The sequence below is a fragment of the Danio aesculapii genome, chromosome 7 (genome assembly GCF_903798145.1).
Source record: "Danio aesculapii chromosome 7, fDanAes4.1, whole genome shotgun sequence".
Taxonomy (NCBI): Eukaryota; Metazoa; Chordata; class Actinopteri; order Cypriniformes; family Danionidae; genus Danio; species Danio aesculapii.
Window position 1 is genome coordinate 22,917,618 of NC_079441.1, and position 18,313 is coordinate 22,935,930.

Sequence of the window (18,313 nt, forward strand, 5' to 3'; positions counted from 1 at the left end):
TGGGAGACTGAATGTTTTCTAAATTATTTTTTTCATTTTTCAATGTGCAATGCTAAGAACTTTGAGCTTTTATATGTTTACAGTAATAGATCAACAAAATATATAATCACATAACCTTAATATTCTAATGATTTTTGGTAGAAAATTAAAAAAATGATCATTTTGTCCCTGTATATTATTTAAAATGTACTATTGCAAAAAAATGTATCCGTGCTATTTAAGACAAGTTTTTTTTGGTCGAGATCACATCTTATAATAAAGGTTGAACTTTGTGTCTCATTTCAGTTGGCAAATGTCTCTACATATAAGCGGTTCAATGATGCTGTGAGAAAACTCCCCATAGGAAGGTGTGACTCACAAACTGACTCTGTGTGCATAAAGAAACGCACAGATCCTCGTCCACAGAAACCAAATATCAGCCTAATCAAGGGTTTCCCCATACATATAGAATAAATGATTCATTATTTTTAACACCGTTGTATAGATTTACAGGCTGGCCTTCATGTAAGATCTTATTAACCTTTTATCTGGTTTCTCTTTTAAATTTCACCTCACCTTTTTTTCCACTTTATATTTTTATTCGTGTTTTCTACTTATTGGTGAGTTTCAGTTACTTCATTTTGATCATTACTATTATTATTTAAAATGCACATTATTTTCTTTTTGTAAAGTAACTGCAATCATTTGTTTGGAAAAAAATCCATATAAATAAAGTTCGACTGATTTATAAATGTTTTTTTTTTATTTTGTGTGTGTGTTTGCTTTTTAAAATGAATATACAGATCATACACACGTCAAAGTTGAAATCTTTATTTGGCTCTTTTTTTTTTTTTTTTACATATACAGTTAATTTCATTACAATTTTATATTATATTTACAAAGATATTCAGTGGCATGAAGACCGAGTGCATGAATGAGTGATGGTATCACTAGTGAGGCCTTGGCACGTCCTTGTCTCCTGCCCGTCTCTGAGGTGCAGTTCATCCATCTGGTGCTCACCGATGATGTCAATCAGCCTTCGTGACATCAGCTCATCTGCGCCAATACTGAGGGGTTTAAACAAAAATGTTAGTAAAAAAATTTACTAAATGCAAAAGTAAAGTGCTACTTGGATTTTTTTTCAGGAATTTGTCATAATTCATGCTTATTTGATAGACTGAACAGATAAAAAAAAAAGGCATCACACTCTTAATGACAGAGGATGATAGGTTATCAGATTTGCAAGTCTTTTGCAGCCCTAACTTACAAAGAAAATGAGACTCATTGCAACGAGACACATGATAAATGAAAAATCAAATATTGTTAATATCCTCTAACTCCACTGTCTAACTCGGTTCCTGGAGGGCCACAGCCCTGCATAAGTTTAGTTGCAACCTTGCTTCAACAGACTTACCTGTTGTGTACCTGTCTGGTTTCAAACAAGACTGAATGACTTAATTAGTTTGATCAGATGTGTTTAATTAGGATTGGAACTAAACTGTGCAGAGCTTCACCTCCTTCATGGAACAGAGTTTGACACCTGTGCTTTAACTGGATGAAAGTCAAGTCAATAATGATAAGAATACGCATCACTATATTCTATGATTTTTTTCATTGACTATGATTTAAAAATACCTTAATGAGTGATTCATTAAATAATTAATTCTAATGAGTCATTAGCTATGTTTCCATCCACCTATTTTTATGCACATTTTGCGTATGCGCATAAAAAAAAGGTTGATGCAAACGCCAAGATGCGCATACATTTTGAAAATGCGCATAAAAAACATGCGCATAACTGAGTAGGATAAACTTTTTATTCGATAAGAAAAGATGCGCATAAACTACGATGGAAACCCTTTTACCGCACAAATTTCAGTATGCGCATTTAAAAAGGTCGTGTGATTTTGTGATAAGAGATCATGTGATGATGAAAATGTGTATGAATGGACAAACCAGCAGGCTGAGCACACTGTAAACCATCTGAAATGTTGTTTTAGTCATTCTAAAATGCCTTACCGTTTAAGTATTAGTGTTATTATATTATTAATGCCCTCCAGAATCAAGAGCGTCTGACACCTTCAAACGCCTCTGCGAGTTCACTGCATGTCAGGATTGCCTTCTGAGGTGCACGTCATTTATTAGATGAAGATTCACGCAGCTTCTCCTACCGCAGTAAATTCAGTCTTTTACTGTTGATATTTGGCACCAGTTGATCAGGAAGTGATGATTTTGTTCGCTTTGACTCGTTGGATGGAAACGCTGCTTTATTCGCACGTCTTTAATGCGCTAATCCAGTTTTGTGCATAAAGTTCATTCGCATTTTTGGATGGAAACAGCTACTGAAAATGGCTGATTCATTTAGAAACCATGCAACGGACTCAATGAATAATACCATTGAATCAGTAGCTATGTTTCCATTGAAAAACTTCACTAATAATGGCTTATGCTCCATGCTAATAGACTTCGTCATCAGACTTCATAAATAAATAAATGTAAAAAGTTACAAATCAATAAATTAAATTAAATTTTTTTTTTAATTAAATAATGCAATTCAAAGAGTTGTGAAATCCAGCATTTAACAGCAAAAAAAACATTGCTGTAAACTAAGAAAATGAGAAGAAAAACAGAGCAAGATGGTTTTTAGTTAAACATTTACAAATGATTATTTTAAGACAATGGGCATTCCTGTTTTCCATGCTGAACTTTGACATAAATAGTGGGATTAAAATGAGGAAACACACACACACCTGTGCAAACTTGTGTATCTGTTCAACCACAGCAGCAAACAAAGCTCCAACGCTCTCATCAATCAGACTCTGCATGTAATGCACCGCCTCCTCATCTGAGAGGTCCAATCGAAACTTGTCCTGAACCTGACAAACAACAAACACGTTTAAAATAAATACTCAGGGGTTAAGTTAATCTCTGAAGATTTGAAGTCCTACACAGAGAAGGGCTCAAACCTTTTTCACGGTTTTGTCAGGCTCTAGTGCAATGTCTGGAATATTAGCATCCACCATCAGAGAGAACAGATTCAAAATCAGATTGGAGTATCTGCATATAAAGAGAAAAACATCTTTAATATTTATACTTTCAAGGAAAAAAAGAAGCAAAAGACAAACTACATGAAGGAAGTACACTGCTGTTTAAAAGTCTGGGTTGGGTAGTATATCTGAATGATTCTGAAAGTATTTATTAAAAATATTTATTAAAACATTCATTCATTTTCCTTCAGCTTAGTCCCTTTATTAGACTGGGGTAACCATGGCAGAAAGAAGAGCCAACTAATCCAGCATTTGTTTTACACAGCGGATGGCCTTCCAGCCGCAACCCAGCACTGGGAAACACCCATACACACTCATTCACACACATACACTACGGACAATTTAGTTTATTCATTTCACCTGTACCGCATGTCTTTGGACTGTAGGGGAAACCGGAGCACGCAGAGGAAACCCATGCAAACACGGGGAGAACATGCAAACTCCAAACAGAAATGCCAACTGACACAGCTGGGGCTCGAACCAGCGACCTTCATGCTGTGAGGCGCCAGTGCTAACGACTGAGCCACCGTGCTGCCATTTTAATAGTACGTTTCGTTATTAATCTTTTAATGGCTGCATTTTCAGCATAATTTCTCTGGTTTTCAGAGTCAGGTGATCCTTCAGAATCATTCTAATATGCTGATTTGGTGGTCAAAAAAAAAAAGAATTATTATCAGTTGCTTAATATTTTGCCTGTAATCTTTAAAATCAAATAAAAGAAAATCATTTATGCGAAATTGACATATTTTATAGCATTTTAATGTCTTTCGCTTTTGATTAATTTTATGCCCACTAAAAAATAATTGACAATGGGTGGTTTAATCAGAAGAAAATAATACACACATTATTTGCACATCATCTTCTAATAATTAAGTTAATTATAATGTAATAAACCACACTGGAGTCAATTATTCTACTCATACTACAGTTACCATACCTAAAGACATTATTCGGGCATTTTATTTTAAGACACTTGTCAGGTTTGTCCTCAAACTGTTCCTTGTCTAGCGCTCTTTTCATATACATCTCATCCAAACTGTTGTTATATATATATATATATATATATATATATATATATATATATATATATATATATATATATATATATATATATATATATATATATATATATATATAAACTGCATTAATGAAGTGTGCTTTACACTGGTGAGTGGGCCTGACAAACCCAATAGTATCTGGATGCAGCCTTTATGATGCAAGCTGAGATTGCATCTCTCATCAGACAAAATGCACTCAATGGAGCTAGTGACATCACTGTGACGGTTAGGGTTAGATGAGCCCATTAAAAAGCACTGCATGCAGCTCAGATTGCACTGCACCAAGTCTGCAGCCAGATCCTTCTCGACAAACCACCTGTAGAAAAACACTTTTCTCAAAAAAAGAAAAAAAAAACACTTCACCCTCTTTACTTTAGCTCTTAATTGTGTGAGCACAAACAGTTCCTATGTATAATTAGCACTTCTTGTGTGTATTCCTCTTCTTGTTGAATGCCTCTTTAATTGCACATCTTTTTGGACTTATGTGTCTGCTAAATGACTAAATGTAAAAGTCATCTCCCTGAAGCCAAGCTTTAGAGTGTTAGCGTGGATCTTGTACTTGTGTCTGACCTGCGTAGGTGCAGGAAAGCGGTGTAGCACTGTTTCCTGAATTCCTGGTATTGCTCGCTCTGCATGCCCCCCATCCCCTCCACCATTTCCTTGCTCAGCTTCATGGGGGGTGGCAGGGGTTTAGGGTCCCGACCCAAAATATACCCAAAATCTATATGAAACAGCTTCCCTGCAGAGAGATAGACCAGAGAGAGACAGACCAGCATATACTATGTTCTTTTAGTAATTAAAAACCTATTCTTGCATTCTTGAAATATACCAGTTTTGGTGAGAAGCAGGTTGTCTAGATGTCGGTCTCCAACCCCGAGGATATAGGTGATCACACAATAACCCGCTGAAAACAGAAGACACACACACTAAAGTTCAAGGACATCAAGAGGGAAATATTCACCTCATAGGCATTCAAAGAAACATGCGGGTTTCTTGTATTTTTGAACTTGTATTTTTACTCTGTGTATCAAAGACAAGGGCCCTTACATACACTCGGCGCAATAAGGCGCAAGACATGTTTGCCGTGATGTGTTGCAATTTTCAGACCAGCGCAACTCTAATTTTCCCGTTTTGCGCTACGTCGTTTAAATAGCAAATCCATTTGCGCCACTTTGTGGACTCATGGGTGTGCGGGTCTAGAAAGCAGGTGTGTTAAGGCGCATTGTTGGCAGGTTGCTATTCTGAGGAACTAAAGACAGCTGAAAGCAGGTCTAAAGTCCACCACAGAGCGCGTTAGTTGTGCACCTTAAACACATACACATTGCTTAAGACACACAGGATGTACAGCAATACACAAATATATTAACAAATGAAAAATCATTATAGGATTAAAATGTTAGAAAAATGATTATTTTCTACATAAATATAAAAACCACTGCCTCCATGCCTTCCTTATCTCGGGGACTTTTTTCAGTTTATTCATGACAATTTGCTTTTTATTTTTGATTCGTTTAGTTTTTCCACTTACAAAGTCTGTTTTTCTGTCCTTAAAATAGCAAAAGTGGATTCAGACATGCCCATTATGCTTTTGCGCCATGCGCTTTAGACTCTGCGCCTAGATGGTTAAAATAGAGCCCAAGATGTACACTTAAAAAATGACTTCAATGATGTTCAAACTACTTATTTAAAATGAGTTAAAACAACACTATTCTGAACTGTTTTGTGGGGGGCTAATTTTTTTTACTTAAGTTTAAAAATGTAAAAAACAATTACGTGAACTTCATCAATTTGTGTTGGGACAACACGAAGAAACTGGGGTCTGATTTTTAAAATTTGTATAGAAACTTTCCTAAAAGTGAAAATATACCAGAATAAATGTACATTTATCTATTAATGATTATGGCTCATATGATGATTTAAATTGGTTCAATTTAAGTCAATATTGAAGCTAAATGTTTACTTGCAGCTGAGCACATTCTCTTGTTAATTTGTTTTGTAGATCATGACCTTTTTATGCATATGTCACATTTAAATATGACCCTTGGTGACTTTAAATTAAATGCAAGTGTCTAGACAAATGTCTCAAAAAATATAAAACAGAAGACACTGAAACTGACACTAACGAGGAGACATGGAACGCGGTTTTGAACATGGTTAATTCTTCCTCGATCTGTGCACGTCACAGGCTCATACAATGCAAGGTAGTGCGTGGAGCTCATTGGTCCAAGAGCAGGCTAGCTTGTATCAACCTGTCTATTGACCCTGAGTGCGACAGGTGTCGTTCTAGTTCAGCTACTCTAATCCATGTTTTGATCCTGTCCTTCCCTGCTTTCTTTTTGGAGGCAAATTTTCCTCTCGTTGTCTGTTATTACAACTATTGATATTCCACCCTGTCCAATTATTGGTTTATTTGGGGTTCTCCCACCCGGCCACACTTTACCCTCTAATTTTGTAGACTTTGTAGCCTTCTTAAGCCTTCTGGCAAGACGGTTAATTCTTCTGAACTGGAAGAGCCCTTACCCTCCTTCTCACACTTGTTGGATAACAAATGTTCTTCATTTGATGAAATTAGAGAAAAATAGGTACTCTCTTCACCAAACGAGCACTATTTTCTTTAAACTGTGGGAAGCCCTTCGCAAACATGTCCAAACTCTTCAACTTGACCCTGCTTCTTCGGTTTGAGTCCCCACTCCCAGCTTGGTACTTGATACTAGTTCGGGTCAGCACATTGTAGACCTGTATTTTCTGTATGTAAGATTACACTAGTGTTTTTTTTTGTTTGTTTTTGCTCAAACTACTCTTCAGTGTATTTGCTTATTGTTACATGTTTATGTTGTCCTTTTTGTATATTTTTGTAATGTGTTTTACAATGTATAAATAAAACATTTTTAAAAATTGTAAATAAAACAGGACAAAAAGGGTGGAGAATAGTTTCATTGGGTTTCAGTGTAACATATATTCATGTCAAATGTATTTGACCTGTACTTAATATATAAAAGAGGAGGTGATCATAATAAATAGTATAGTTTAAATGATTAAAAACCTGCTGACAAATGAGTAAAACCTAGTGGTTTGAGGGATTTTGGTAAAAGAAAGAGATTTTTAACTAATAAATTTGTATTTCAGGGCTGCACTGTGATCCTTTAAAAGCATCTTTTTACCTGTCATTAACTGAATCTTGTTCTGAATAGGCCCAATATGATTTTTTTGCTATATAAACTATTGTTACACTACATTACTTCAATGGGTGTCTTAAAAACAAAAGACATGATAGTCACTGTTTTTGTTCAGAACAAAACAAACAATATAATATACAACATACAAATAAATAAAAGCTTTTTTACACTTTTACTGTGGTAGACCGTTTTGACCCACATATATACCACATGTTTATTAAGGTGCTAAATAACCAAAAGTGACCTGATTGGCAAACTGAACTCACCACAGCTTTTAACATACGTGTCCATGACCTCAGAGCTGATGCCATACGGTCCTTTATCATTCGGTGCGTACTTTCTGAAGAAACTCTGCATGGAGACACAATTAACCAGGAGAACAATAAAATAATATGCACTTAGTAATTGATTAACAGATGATCAGTATCTTTACTTGTATTACAAATATAAAGAAGAATGTTTCATATGTCCACTATACTAATTTTAGTGTATAAAATTATTATATATTACACAAGAATTAATGTTATACAAGAGGATTTTGTTTTATCTTAATAAATGTATTTTACCAAGATGTTTGAGAAGAAGGATTGGATTTAGACTGGACAACTAGGATGGCATTACCTGAATGTTTCCTTCAGTCGCTAAAACCTCAGCCACAGGCACTGACTGCACAAACTGCATAAAACCTGCAAACATGTGAAAGATGAAGCTCAAAACGAGATCAAACTCAAATTTGCTTTGACTGGCTCATAGTTTTAATTCTACACAACAGGTGAAGCAGCACTGACCGTGTTTGGTGCTGGTCGCCAAAACTTTGTATGGGGTCAACTTCAGGTCCAAATTCTCTTTCCTCAGCAACTGCAGATAAGAAATGTTGAGAATTTTGTCTAATTTTAGCTTTAGAAAATAAACTCGCAAAACAAACTAATTTCTCTGATAAAAAAGTTATATTTCTTGTGTACAGATTTAAGATGTCCAAATCAGCTTATAATGGAAGTTGCAAGAACATTTACTTTCAAATTGTGACATGCAGTTGAAGAGTATCTATTAGCCATTTATTAGACCAATTTATTATTGTGAAACTTAAAAATTCACCTCATAGGCACTCAAAGAAACTTGTATTTTTACTCTGTGTGTCAAAGACAAGATGTACACTTAAACAATGACTTCAATGATGTTCAAACTACTTATTTAAAATGAGTTGAAACAACACAATTCTGAATATTTTTGTGTAAAAAAACTATTAAGTGAACTTCATCGATTTTTGTTAGGACAACATGAAGGAACAGCGTGGAATCCAGCACCTTTTACAGTGTCCCGTTCTACCATTTTCTAATGTAGGAAATACATTTGTTTTTTTTAAAAATCGAAGTATTTACTATTACAACGTTAATCTGGAGAAAGTCTCATTTCTTTTAATTTAGTTGGAATAAAAATAAATGTGGAACTGTGAAGATTATTAGCCCCAATATTATTAGCCCCATATTTTTGATTGGTAACAGACACTGTAGGAATGTAAATGATCATTTGTTTATATGGCAAAATGTGTCTTTTTCACCAAGAAGGTCCATACAGATTCCAAATTCAGATACTAATAAGATCAGGGCCTGGTTAATTTGTGGACTTTGTGGGTTTTACGATGTGGTCACAGGTTGATTGGTCAGTTTGTATGTCTCAGTATTTGGGCTTTGGTCACACGGTCAAGAAAGATACAAAATAGATGTTAAACACTGCTCTGGCTCTTTTCCTGCTCTTCTCCTCTCCTGCTATCAGGCTCTCCTTGAGGCCTACTCTCTGTCTCTCTCTCCCTCTCTTCGTCTCTTTCCCACTCTCTCTCACTCAGGTAACTTTATTTTACATTTAAGCTGGGTACAATTAATATCATAGGTTTTTATCATTTCATGTTTTATAATTTTATACAGTTATTTTATAACTAATTCAGTTGTAACCATCACACGTTATTGTCATTAAATCAATTCATATTCAAGTATTTGTGAATTACTTTTGAATTAACATGAACACTTAATAATGCTCCATATTGCAATACAGTACAATCACATAATATCAACGCTCTCCCACATTTTTAGCTATTAATACTGCCCATATTACTGTTTTTGGTATAAGATTGCAGAAGAGTGGTTTGACTAGAAATGTACAGTTTGTCACCATCATACTGATAACTTTTTAGTCGTTTAAAACTACAGTTTAAACCGCTGTAGTTAAAAAACCCACTCTTACACCACTGTTGACTAATGACTCGCCTTATTAAACTAACCTGTTTAGTTACCTTAATTAATCTAGCTAAGCCTTTAATTTGCACTTCATAGTAGTACTAACTTACTTATACCAGTATCTTGCAAAAATAGATAATGCAAAAATAATATGCAAACAATGCATAAAATAATTCGCATTGTCATCATAGACATTAGTTATTAGAAATAAGTTTGTAAAATGATGTTGAAAAAAAAAATCAATCTTCCCAAAGATTTCACAGGAGGTCTAATAATTTTGTCTGTATATCCCAGTAAAACACCTTCTTGAACAGCAAAAAATAAAAATAAAATAAGAAATTGATTTTGTGCACTGGGAATGAATTGGATAGTTATGGTTTGGTATTTTTACAATACAAGTGCCAACCATCGGGAAAAAAAGCTGCTGCAAAATATGGATTTAGGATTACTACTCCACATGAATTAGAAAAACACAATGATGTGCATGGATGTTCATTCCATGGTGACTTTCAGAGATTCTGAACGCATGTTTATATATAAAATGAGATCTGACCTTGTCCATGAGTGAGATAATCTGCAGGATGAGCTGGTCCTGCCGCAGGTCGTCTCCATGTTTGAAGATGACAGGATATTGCTCTCCATCTTCAGTCTTAAAGATGAGCTTTGCTGGCATCAAAGCACTCTGAAAGAGACAAAGCCAGAAGTCAGGGGTTGTACGAGCAACACAGTGCAGCAGACAACGCATCATTCATACCTTGAAGAGCGTTGCGGTCTCAGGAATGATGCCTTTGATGCGGATCTGTGGCTCTAGAGGGAGAGGAATGGGCTCGATCTCTGACAGATTCACCTTCTCATTATCAGCCAACAGGCTCTGTAAGCGCTCCGTCTGTCAGACACAAAAAGATAGAAAAAATGACACTCTTAAGTAAATCAATGACTTAACAAAAAAAGATTCTCCAGCAGCTATAAAAACAGATTCAGAATAATGCTGCCTACCTTTTTCTTGCGGTTTCCGCTCTCTCTCTGAACGGCTTTCATGAGCTGCACCAGTCTGTCTACAAACGTCTGCTGGGAGGCCAGAAGTGAACGCATAACTCGCACACTTTTATCACCCTGGAAACACACGTCAACATCACATCAACCATTTCTGTTTTCCATCGATTTTAAGCATTATAAGATGAGTTGACTCAAAAACTAAAATTCTGTTACTAATTACTCATTCCTATTAATGCGCATTTACTACAGGCAATGCAAAAAGTGTGTTGTTCTGCTGACTGAAAAGCATTTTTTACAGCTGAGAGTGCTTTTTGTTTGTTTTATTAGGGCTTTAGTTTAGTTCCCATTCCCAATTTATGCTATTAACTACTGGCTTATTACCTGCCTATTACAAAGATATTAACTGTCCATTAGTAGTTGTAAAGTATGATCTTATTCTGCATTCCTAATCCTATCCAAAACCTAAACCCAACTCCTACCTCACTAATTATTAATAAACAGTTAATTAGTAATTTATTTAGCTAGTAGTGTTAGTTAATGGTTTGGTAATACCTAAACTAAAGTGTTACTGTTGTTGTCAACAAAGTGCAGCATTTTTTTGAAAATTGGATCGATTGGAAATTAATAACAGAATTTTAGTATTTCAGTAGACTAATCTTTTATTTGGTTATATAAATCAGACAATCACTTTTTTTTTAACTTATAATTGAAGTCAATTGAGGCAAAATAAAAACAATCCCTTCAGTGCAAATCTGTGTTTTTAAGAATGTCACAAATGACTTTAAAATATATATTAAACATCAAAAATCTGATGTCTGTTTTGTCAGTACACCTATTAGTTTGTATGCGATACTACTTAAAAACGTCTTTCCAGAATGAATGATCTTCAATGGATCAAAAGTGGCAGAAATGACAACTATAAAATTGCTAAAGGTATTTCAAATCATAGTTCCCTTTTAAACTTTCTGTTCCTGAAAGAATCTTGAAAAATACATAATAATTATTTCTGAATGTTCTTGGGACACTGGAGTAATGACTGTTGAAAAATCAGCTTTCCTATCATAGGAAGTAAAAAAAAAATAATCAAAACATTTTACTGTTTTAAACCCTAATGATAATAATTAACAAAAATTATGAATTTTAAACCAAATAAATGCAGCCTTGGAGATCACATGTGACTTATTTAAGGACATGACTCATTTTAAACAGTAGTGCATCATCAAATTAGTTTGTTGGCATAAAGGGATAGTTCACCCAAAAATAAAAATGTACCTACTATTTACTCTTTCTCAAGAGCTTCTAAACCTTCATAAGTTTTTTTAACCCTTAAAGACCAAACAGCCATCCCCGGCTAAAAATATTGTTCTTAAATGCTTAATAACTTTTGATCCGCTGATCCGATCCATATAATTCAAAATGTGGCATAAAGAAGAGAGTCTCAACTTTCCATCGGTGTAACAAATCACACAAGATATCTTGAAAAAGCTATGGAAAACCTGTAACCAGTGACTTCCATAGTAGGAAAAAGGTTAGAGCTTTTTAGCATTCTTCAAAATATCATCTTTTGTGTTTGGCATAAGAAAGAGTATCAAAAAGATTTGAAACATGTAAAGTGTGAGTAAATGATGACAGAATTTTCATTTTTTGGGTGAACTATCCCTCTAAGTGGACTTAAGTGAATGTGAAAGTACCTTAAGCAGAGCCTGACTGAAACGCCTCATCACATTGAGGTACATGTCATGGGTTTTTGGGTCTCTCTGCTGCGTGTCCTGATCCTCACACTCCACTATCACATACCTATAGCCAAAGACAACAGCCAAACCTTTTGAATTGAAATCTTACATACAGAGTCTGTGGTACTGGCAAACAATTTGTAGTCATGCAAGAACAGAGCTGCAAAATATCTTCATGCTTTACTCACCAGTATAAATAGTTTGCCAGCGTAGAGTTTTTGCAGGCACGTGATATAAGGAAGGTGCACAGATCTTGCTGTAAACACAGGTCATACGCACTGTTACATAATCATCAACATTAGCCAAAATGTACTTTTTTTTTATTTACACTTGCCTCTAGATTTTCACCATCTGTTCCCTCTTTGCCTTTCTGTGAGCTGGGCATCACTGCAATAGCTGATGCCAACTGAGAACTGGAAAAAAGAAATACTGAAATTGTTTAAAATTCTCACGATATATTTGGTTAATGATTTTCTCTTAATTTAATTGTTATTTTCACACATCTTCAGAAATCGTTCATGCACATTTTGAAATGTTGTGATTGTAGGAAAAGTAATGCATGTTGTATGTTGTTGTGAAGTTTCAGCTGACCTGTCCAGATCTCCTATTGTTGAGCTCTCGGTCAAACCCCCCTGATTGTCTCTCTTATTGGCAGGCTCCAAACCACCCTGGATATCATTGAAATTCTCATATTTCAATGCCTGCACCAGCTGGAGCAAGTACATGAGCAGATCCTGCAAGAAATTGGAAAGAGAGATGAGGTGTGTGTTCAATTTATTAGCTCACAAGTCTGAAAAATTCACTAACAAAATCAGACTGAAAGATCAAGTTTCTGTAATGTTTTATCTGCCCCATAGACTCACATTGTAATGACATGTGTATTTAAGTATACTTTATGCTGATAATTAAAGATTAAAATCATTGAAAAACACAGATTTCTTAGAAATATTCTGTTCATTGAAGTAAAAAAGAAAGAATGGATTCTTGGGCTCCAAACCAGCATATACAAAAATAACAGAAAATTAGAGTAATGGCTGTTAAAAACTGAGCTTTATCATCACAGGAATAAATTGCAGATTAATACCACTGTTCATTTTAGGAAGGATAGCCTTGATCAAGGTAGTAGTCTAGCCCAGATTTTTATATTTATTTCAAATGATTCCAATTCTACTAAATTGCTCTAGAATTAGGGATGTTAACAGCTGGTTCAGTTCTTTCATTTGGAACAGAAAGAAACCCCGACTAAAATTGACTAAGATGCAACTTCCTGGAAATAAAGGAAGTCTTGCAGTTCTTGATATAAGGTTGTATCAGCTGGCCACCCAATTTCGATATGTTTTTGAATGGGTAAGAAATGATCCATATTCTGTCTGGTTAGACATTGAATCAGTCAACTTAAGTCATGGCTCACCAATTTCATTGGCCAGTCTATCATTTGTTTTAGAAGTTAAAAGAATACCTGGTCTAGGGCAAAACAGGATCGTGAGTAATACATTAAGAGTGTGGGAAAAAAATAAGGAATTGGGAAGGAAAATGCAAATTTTTGTCCCCATCACGCCAATACAAGGAAATTTAGATTTTCAATCTGGAATTATGTACAATGGTTTTACATTGTGGAGAGATGCTGGTATAACCACTATGAATGATTTATTTGAAAAGGAGGTATTTTTTATCAGCTGAAAAATATAAATTAGCCCCAAATAATTATTTTTAGATATTTACAAATTAAAAGCTTTGTGCAGAAACATATTGTTCCTGGCTTTTCTTGTCATCCTACTCCAATAGAAAAGGTGCTCCTCTATAATAGATCGAAATCACTAATAACACGTGATTATGAAGCTTTGTTGCTAGGAGCAAAAGTTAATAATGAGGCAACCCTAGATATTTGGCAGAAAGATCTGGGATGCTCAATCGATGCAGACACTTGGACACACATGTGGCCGTATGCTGGCAACATATCAATCTGTATTTGAACTAAAGAATAGCACTTCAATGTTTTACATGGTCTCCAAATTACCCCAACATGTAGACATAAGTGTAACTCAAACCATTCTCCATCCTGTTTTAAGAGTTCACACTTAGCTGATGATTGATAATAAAGCTTGTTTGGCATGCTGTCCCGGGAGAGAGCCCTGAGCTCATGAGATCCTCGAGCCCTGGGTTCCCTCCCGTTTGCAAGGCGAGAGGGGAGTTTGAGCTCAGGTAGATCTCAAGAACTCCCCTGCTGTAGTAGCTAATGAACAGATAGTGATATCTCTTAAGAGATAACTACTTACTAGGAGCATATCTGTGGTGCCGATTCGAATTACACAATTACCTTAAGTTGCAAGTTTTTGGATGGTGGGAGGAAACTGGAGAACCCGGGGGAAACCCACGTGAGCACGGGGAGAAAGTGCAAACTCCGCACAGAAACGTCGGCTGGCTTGGTAAGGACTAGAACCAGTGACGTTCTTGCTGTGAGGCAACAGTGCTAACCACTGGGCCACCATACCACCCATCTAGGAAAGGAGGAGGAGTAGGGGTGGAAGGGGGATTCTTCAAAATGAAGATGGCTGTTATATGGAACTTAGGGTATTTATAGTGGCTTAGGAATCGTCTGATTGGTGAATCGTAAACTGAATAATGTGGGACCAGCTGCAAGCAATCATAAGCACATGATCCTCTTGAAATTAGTTTATAAATAAACTTCACTTAAAGGGAAGAAGGTGAAGAAGGGGATTTTATGCATTGTATTTGGAGTAAATATTAAAGGCTATTGGGTACAGATTTGTAGGAGATTAAGTCTTATATTTAATACAAGATGTGACTTCGACTCTCTTAATTTTTTGTTAGTTAATTAATTGTTTGCTAATAATAATTTGAAGAGTGCAAGAAACAGGAAGTTGTTTAACTTTCTTACCTATGCTGCCCGTAAGAATATATTTCTGAAATGGATATCTGATAAACCACCAACAGTATCAGAAGGGCATAAAGTAATATTTGATTCTTTATATTATTCTTTATGTCACTGGAATATATTACCCACTGGCCAAGGGGAAAAAGTGATTTTTATCAGATCTGGACCTTGAGTACGTAGGTCCCAGGATTTCAGGTCAATTTTTGCAAAACCTTAGATCACTATACATCTTGGTTAATATATGTATTCTTCTATTATTATAATTACTTTGTGTATTTTTATGTGTTTTTTTTATCTTCATTAAGTGTTGTGATGATGCTGTGATGTTGAGAAATGTGTTGGTTGTAATCTGTGGTCATTGTTCTGTTGTTTTATTTTGTTAAAATAAAGGAAGAAACATTGCAGAATAAAATATACACAATTATTTAAATTGTCATAATACTTACATGTTCTTGTGATTCACACTATTTTCTTCATTTTTACACTGTAAACCTGCCACCATTAAAGCAATATTTGGCTCTATACACTGAAAAAATGTTTCTTACTCAGAGGTTTTGTCTCGATTCTAGTCCAAATATCTAAAAATTCTTAAAACAAGAAGCATTTCCTAGACAAGCAAAACATATTATCTTGTTTTCAGAAAAAAACTAAACAAGCAAAATAATAACCTGTCAAAGGCGTAAGCAAAATAACTGAATTGTTTTCACTTTGAAATAAGATTATTTAGCTTACCCTGTTGGCAGATTATTTTGAAAAAAAAAACTCACTTCATTTTGACTTATTTCTGAAAACAAGACAATACTTTTTTGCTTCTTGCATTTAAGAATGTTTAGATATTTGGACTAGAAACGAAACAAAACTGAAAAACAATTTTATGCAGTGTATGCCCAGACTGGAGTGCCAAAGTCTAGAGCTGGTGCAAACATATTCAAAATGCAATGATCAAATGCTTTCTTAACACCTGTTTTCTCATTGGCATCACTATTCTGTTGCGTTTATTTGATATTTCAAGAAAAAAAAAGAGTGCAGAACATATTTAGACAGTCGGCTTCAGGATGGCTGATAACAGTACATCATAAATATTGAAAATGAACTTTGCTAAAAGAACTTTGTCAGCTTATTTACACAAAAAACATACCTCATCATCGGCTTGCTGTAGCCTGGCAACAGCATAGCGTCTGACGGTGGGGTTGGTGAACTGCGAGGACAGCAGCTCCAGTGAATCCTCCACATCCATCGGACGCCACTTTCCCAGCAGCTCCAGTGCCTGTTTGGCCTCCTGTGGCAGATCCCAGTTCACGCACTTCAGGAACTTCGTGAGAGCCTACAAACAGACACACCCAGTGAGATTCCGCTTTGAACAGAAATTAAAGGGATAGTTCACCCAAAACTGAAAAATTCTGTCATCATTTACTCAACATTCACTGTTTGAGTTTCTTCTGTTGAATAAAATAGAGGTTTCCTTCAAATATGTTGGAAACCAGTACCCATTGACTTCCATAGTATTTTTTTTTCTACCTGTTCCTAACATTTTTCAAAATATCTTATTTTGTGGATAACAGAAAATTTTAATGAATTTTTTTTAACCACTTAAGGGGGAGTAAATAGTATGTTTTTTTGGACGAACTATCACTTTATAAAGGTTCTTTATTGGCATGGTTCCACAAAAAACCTTTACCATCCACAAAAAAATGGTTCCTTGGGGAACCAAAAAAAGGTTAAATAGTGAGTAATTTTTTATTTTTGGGTGAACTATCCCTTTAAAACAATACCCTGCTACCTAATATAAAAACAATGCTAAACACACAAATGCACAATACAAAGACATCAGTGGCCCTGAACTGCACATGTGCTCTCACTCACCTTCTCCTGCGTGGTGAGGTAGTATCTAAACTTCCACACAAGGTCTTGTTCCTCAGAGCTCAGCTGTTTTGTAGGTGGGTAGCTCACTATGATCTGTGATCGACACAGAAATACATATTTAACCACACATGCAGTGATTTATTGTGTGTATGTTGCATTTCGCTTCATTATTTACATTAAGTTGATCGCGTGTGGCTGCGTTAGGTTTGAGATCGTGGTCAGAAGGTCCACTGCGCAAACTTCGGGCCAGTTTATGATGCTTACTCTCCACTAGATTTTCCTGAAACAGAACACAATTAACATCAAAACATTTTTACATGATCAAGTGGGCAAAACAGATATTATCAAAACTATGAATTGATGATTTTAACTAATTTCACACGCACCATGCACATCTGGGGGTCAGGCACTTTCACGATATCTGAACTGGTGGGCAAAGGAGAGGATTCATCTGCATCCTGAAAAGAGAGAGGGGGAAATTGATCTTGCCACCTAAGAACCAAATGAAAAATGGCTTGTAATTCTAAAATAGTTCCCAGCCCAATTTAATTTTCTGTAAGGTTATCCTCTCTCCACAGATGACTCCTGGAGCTCAGACAGAGTGACCATCGGGATATTGATCACCTCCCTGATTAAGGCTCTTTTCCTCCGATCACTCAGCTTAGATGGCAGGCCAGCTCTAGGAAGAGTCCTGGTGGTTCCAAACATCTTCCACTTACAAATGACGGAGGCCACTGTGCTCATTGGAACTTTCGGAGCAGCAGAAATCTTTCTGTAACCTTCCCCAGCCTTGCGCCTCGAGACAATCCTGTCTCGGAGGTCTACAGACAATTGCTTTGCTTTCAAGCTTGGTTTGTGCTTTGACATGCACTGTCAACCCTGGGATCTTATATAGACAGGTGTATGCCTTTTTAAATAACGTCCAATCAACTGAATTTACCACAGGTAATCTGCTGAAACATCTCAAGAATGATCAGTGGAAACAGAATGTGCCTGAGCTCAATTTAGAGCTTCACGGCAAAGGCTGTGAATACTTGTGATTTTTCAGGTTTTTTATTTTTAATAAATTTGCAACAATTAAAAAAAAAAAAATTTCACATTGTCATTATGGGGTATTGTGCGTAGAATTTTAAGGAAATAAATGAATTGAATCCATTTTGGAATAAGACTGTAACATAAAAAATTCAGAAAAAGTGAAGCGCTATCAATACTTTCCGGATGCACTGTAACTATGATAAAAAAACTAAGATACCAAAAACAATTTTTACAGATTTCTTATTTTAAACAGGCTTTTCAAGTAATACGTACTACATTTATATACAATTGGTGCTCAT

The 18,313-nt window shown here is 35.5% G+C and overlaps 1 protein-coding gene across 2 annotated transcripts in view; it reads right to left on the bottom strand.

The window, feature by feature from the left end:
• Nucleotides 1-794: 794 nt before the first annotated feature.
• The window catches only part of pik3c3 (phosphatidylinositol 3-kinase, catalytic subunit type 3), a 31,146-nt gene continuing 13,627 nt past the window's right edge, over nt 795-18,313 (bottom strand). For both annotated transcript variants that reach the window (XM_056461319.1, XM_056461318.1), the window contains 19 exons: nt 17,366-17,437; nt 17,155-17,259; nt 16,980-17,072; nt 16,255-16,440; nt 12,812-12,954; nt 12,555-12,633; nt 12,409-12,476; nt 12,179-12,284; nt 10,488-10,604; nt 10,246-10,377; nt 10,045-10,173; nt 8,049-8,118; nt 7,882-7,946; nt 7,527-7,611; nt 4,914-4,988; nt 4,655-4,823; nt 2,946-3,036; nt 2,730-2,855; nt 795-1,046 (listed from right to left, as the gene is read on the bottom strand). In XM_056461319.1, the coding sequence (XP_056317294.1) occupies nt 1,032-1,046; nt 2,730-2,855; nt 2,946-3,036; nt 4,655-4,823; nt 4,914-4,988; nt 7,527-7,611; nt 7,882-7,946; nt 8,049-8,118; nt 10,045-10,173; nt 10,246-10,377; nt 10,488-10,604; nt 12,179-12,284; nt 12,409-12,476; nt 12,555-12,633; nt 12,812-12,954; nt 16,255-16,440; nt 16,980-17,072; nt 17,155-17,259; nt 17,366-17,437 (1,926 nt within the window). In that variant the 3' untranslated portion in view covers nt 795-1,031. The remainder of the gene's footprint in view (nt 1,047-2,729; nt 2,856-2,945; nt 3,037-4,654; nt 4,824-4,913; nt 4,989-7,526; nt 7,612-7,881; nt 7,947-8,048; nt 8,119-10,044; nt 10,174-10,245; nt 10,378-10,487; nt 10,605-12,178; nt 12,285-12,408; nt 12,477-12,554; nt 12,634-12,811; nt 12,955-16,254; nt 16,441-16,979; nt 17,073-17,154; nt 17,260-17,365; nt 17,438-18,313) is intronic.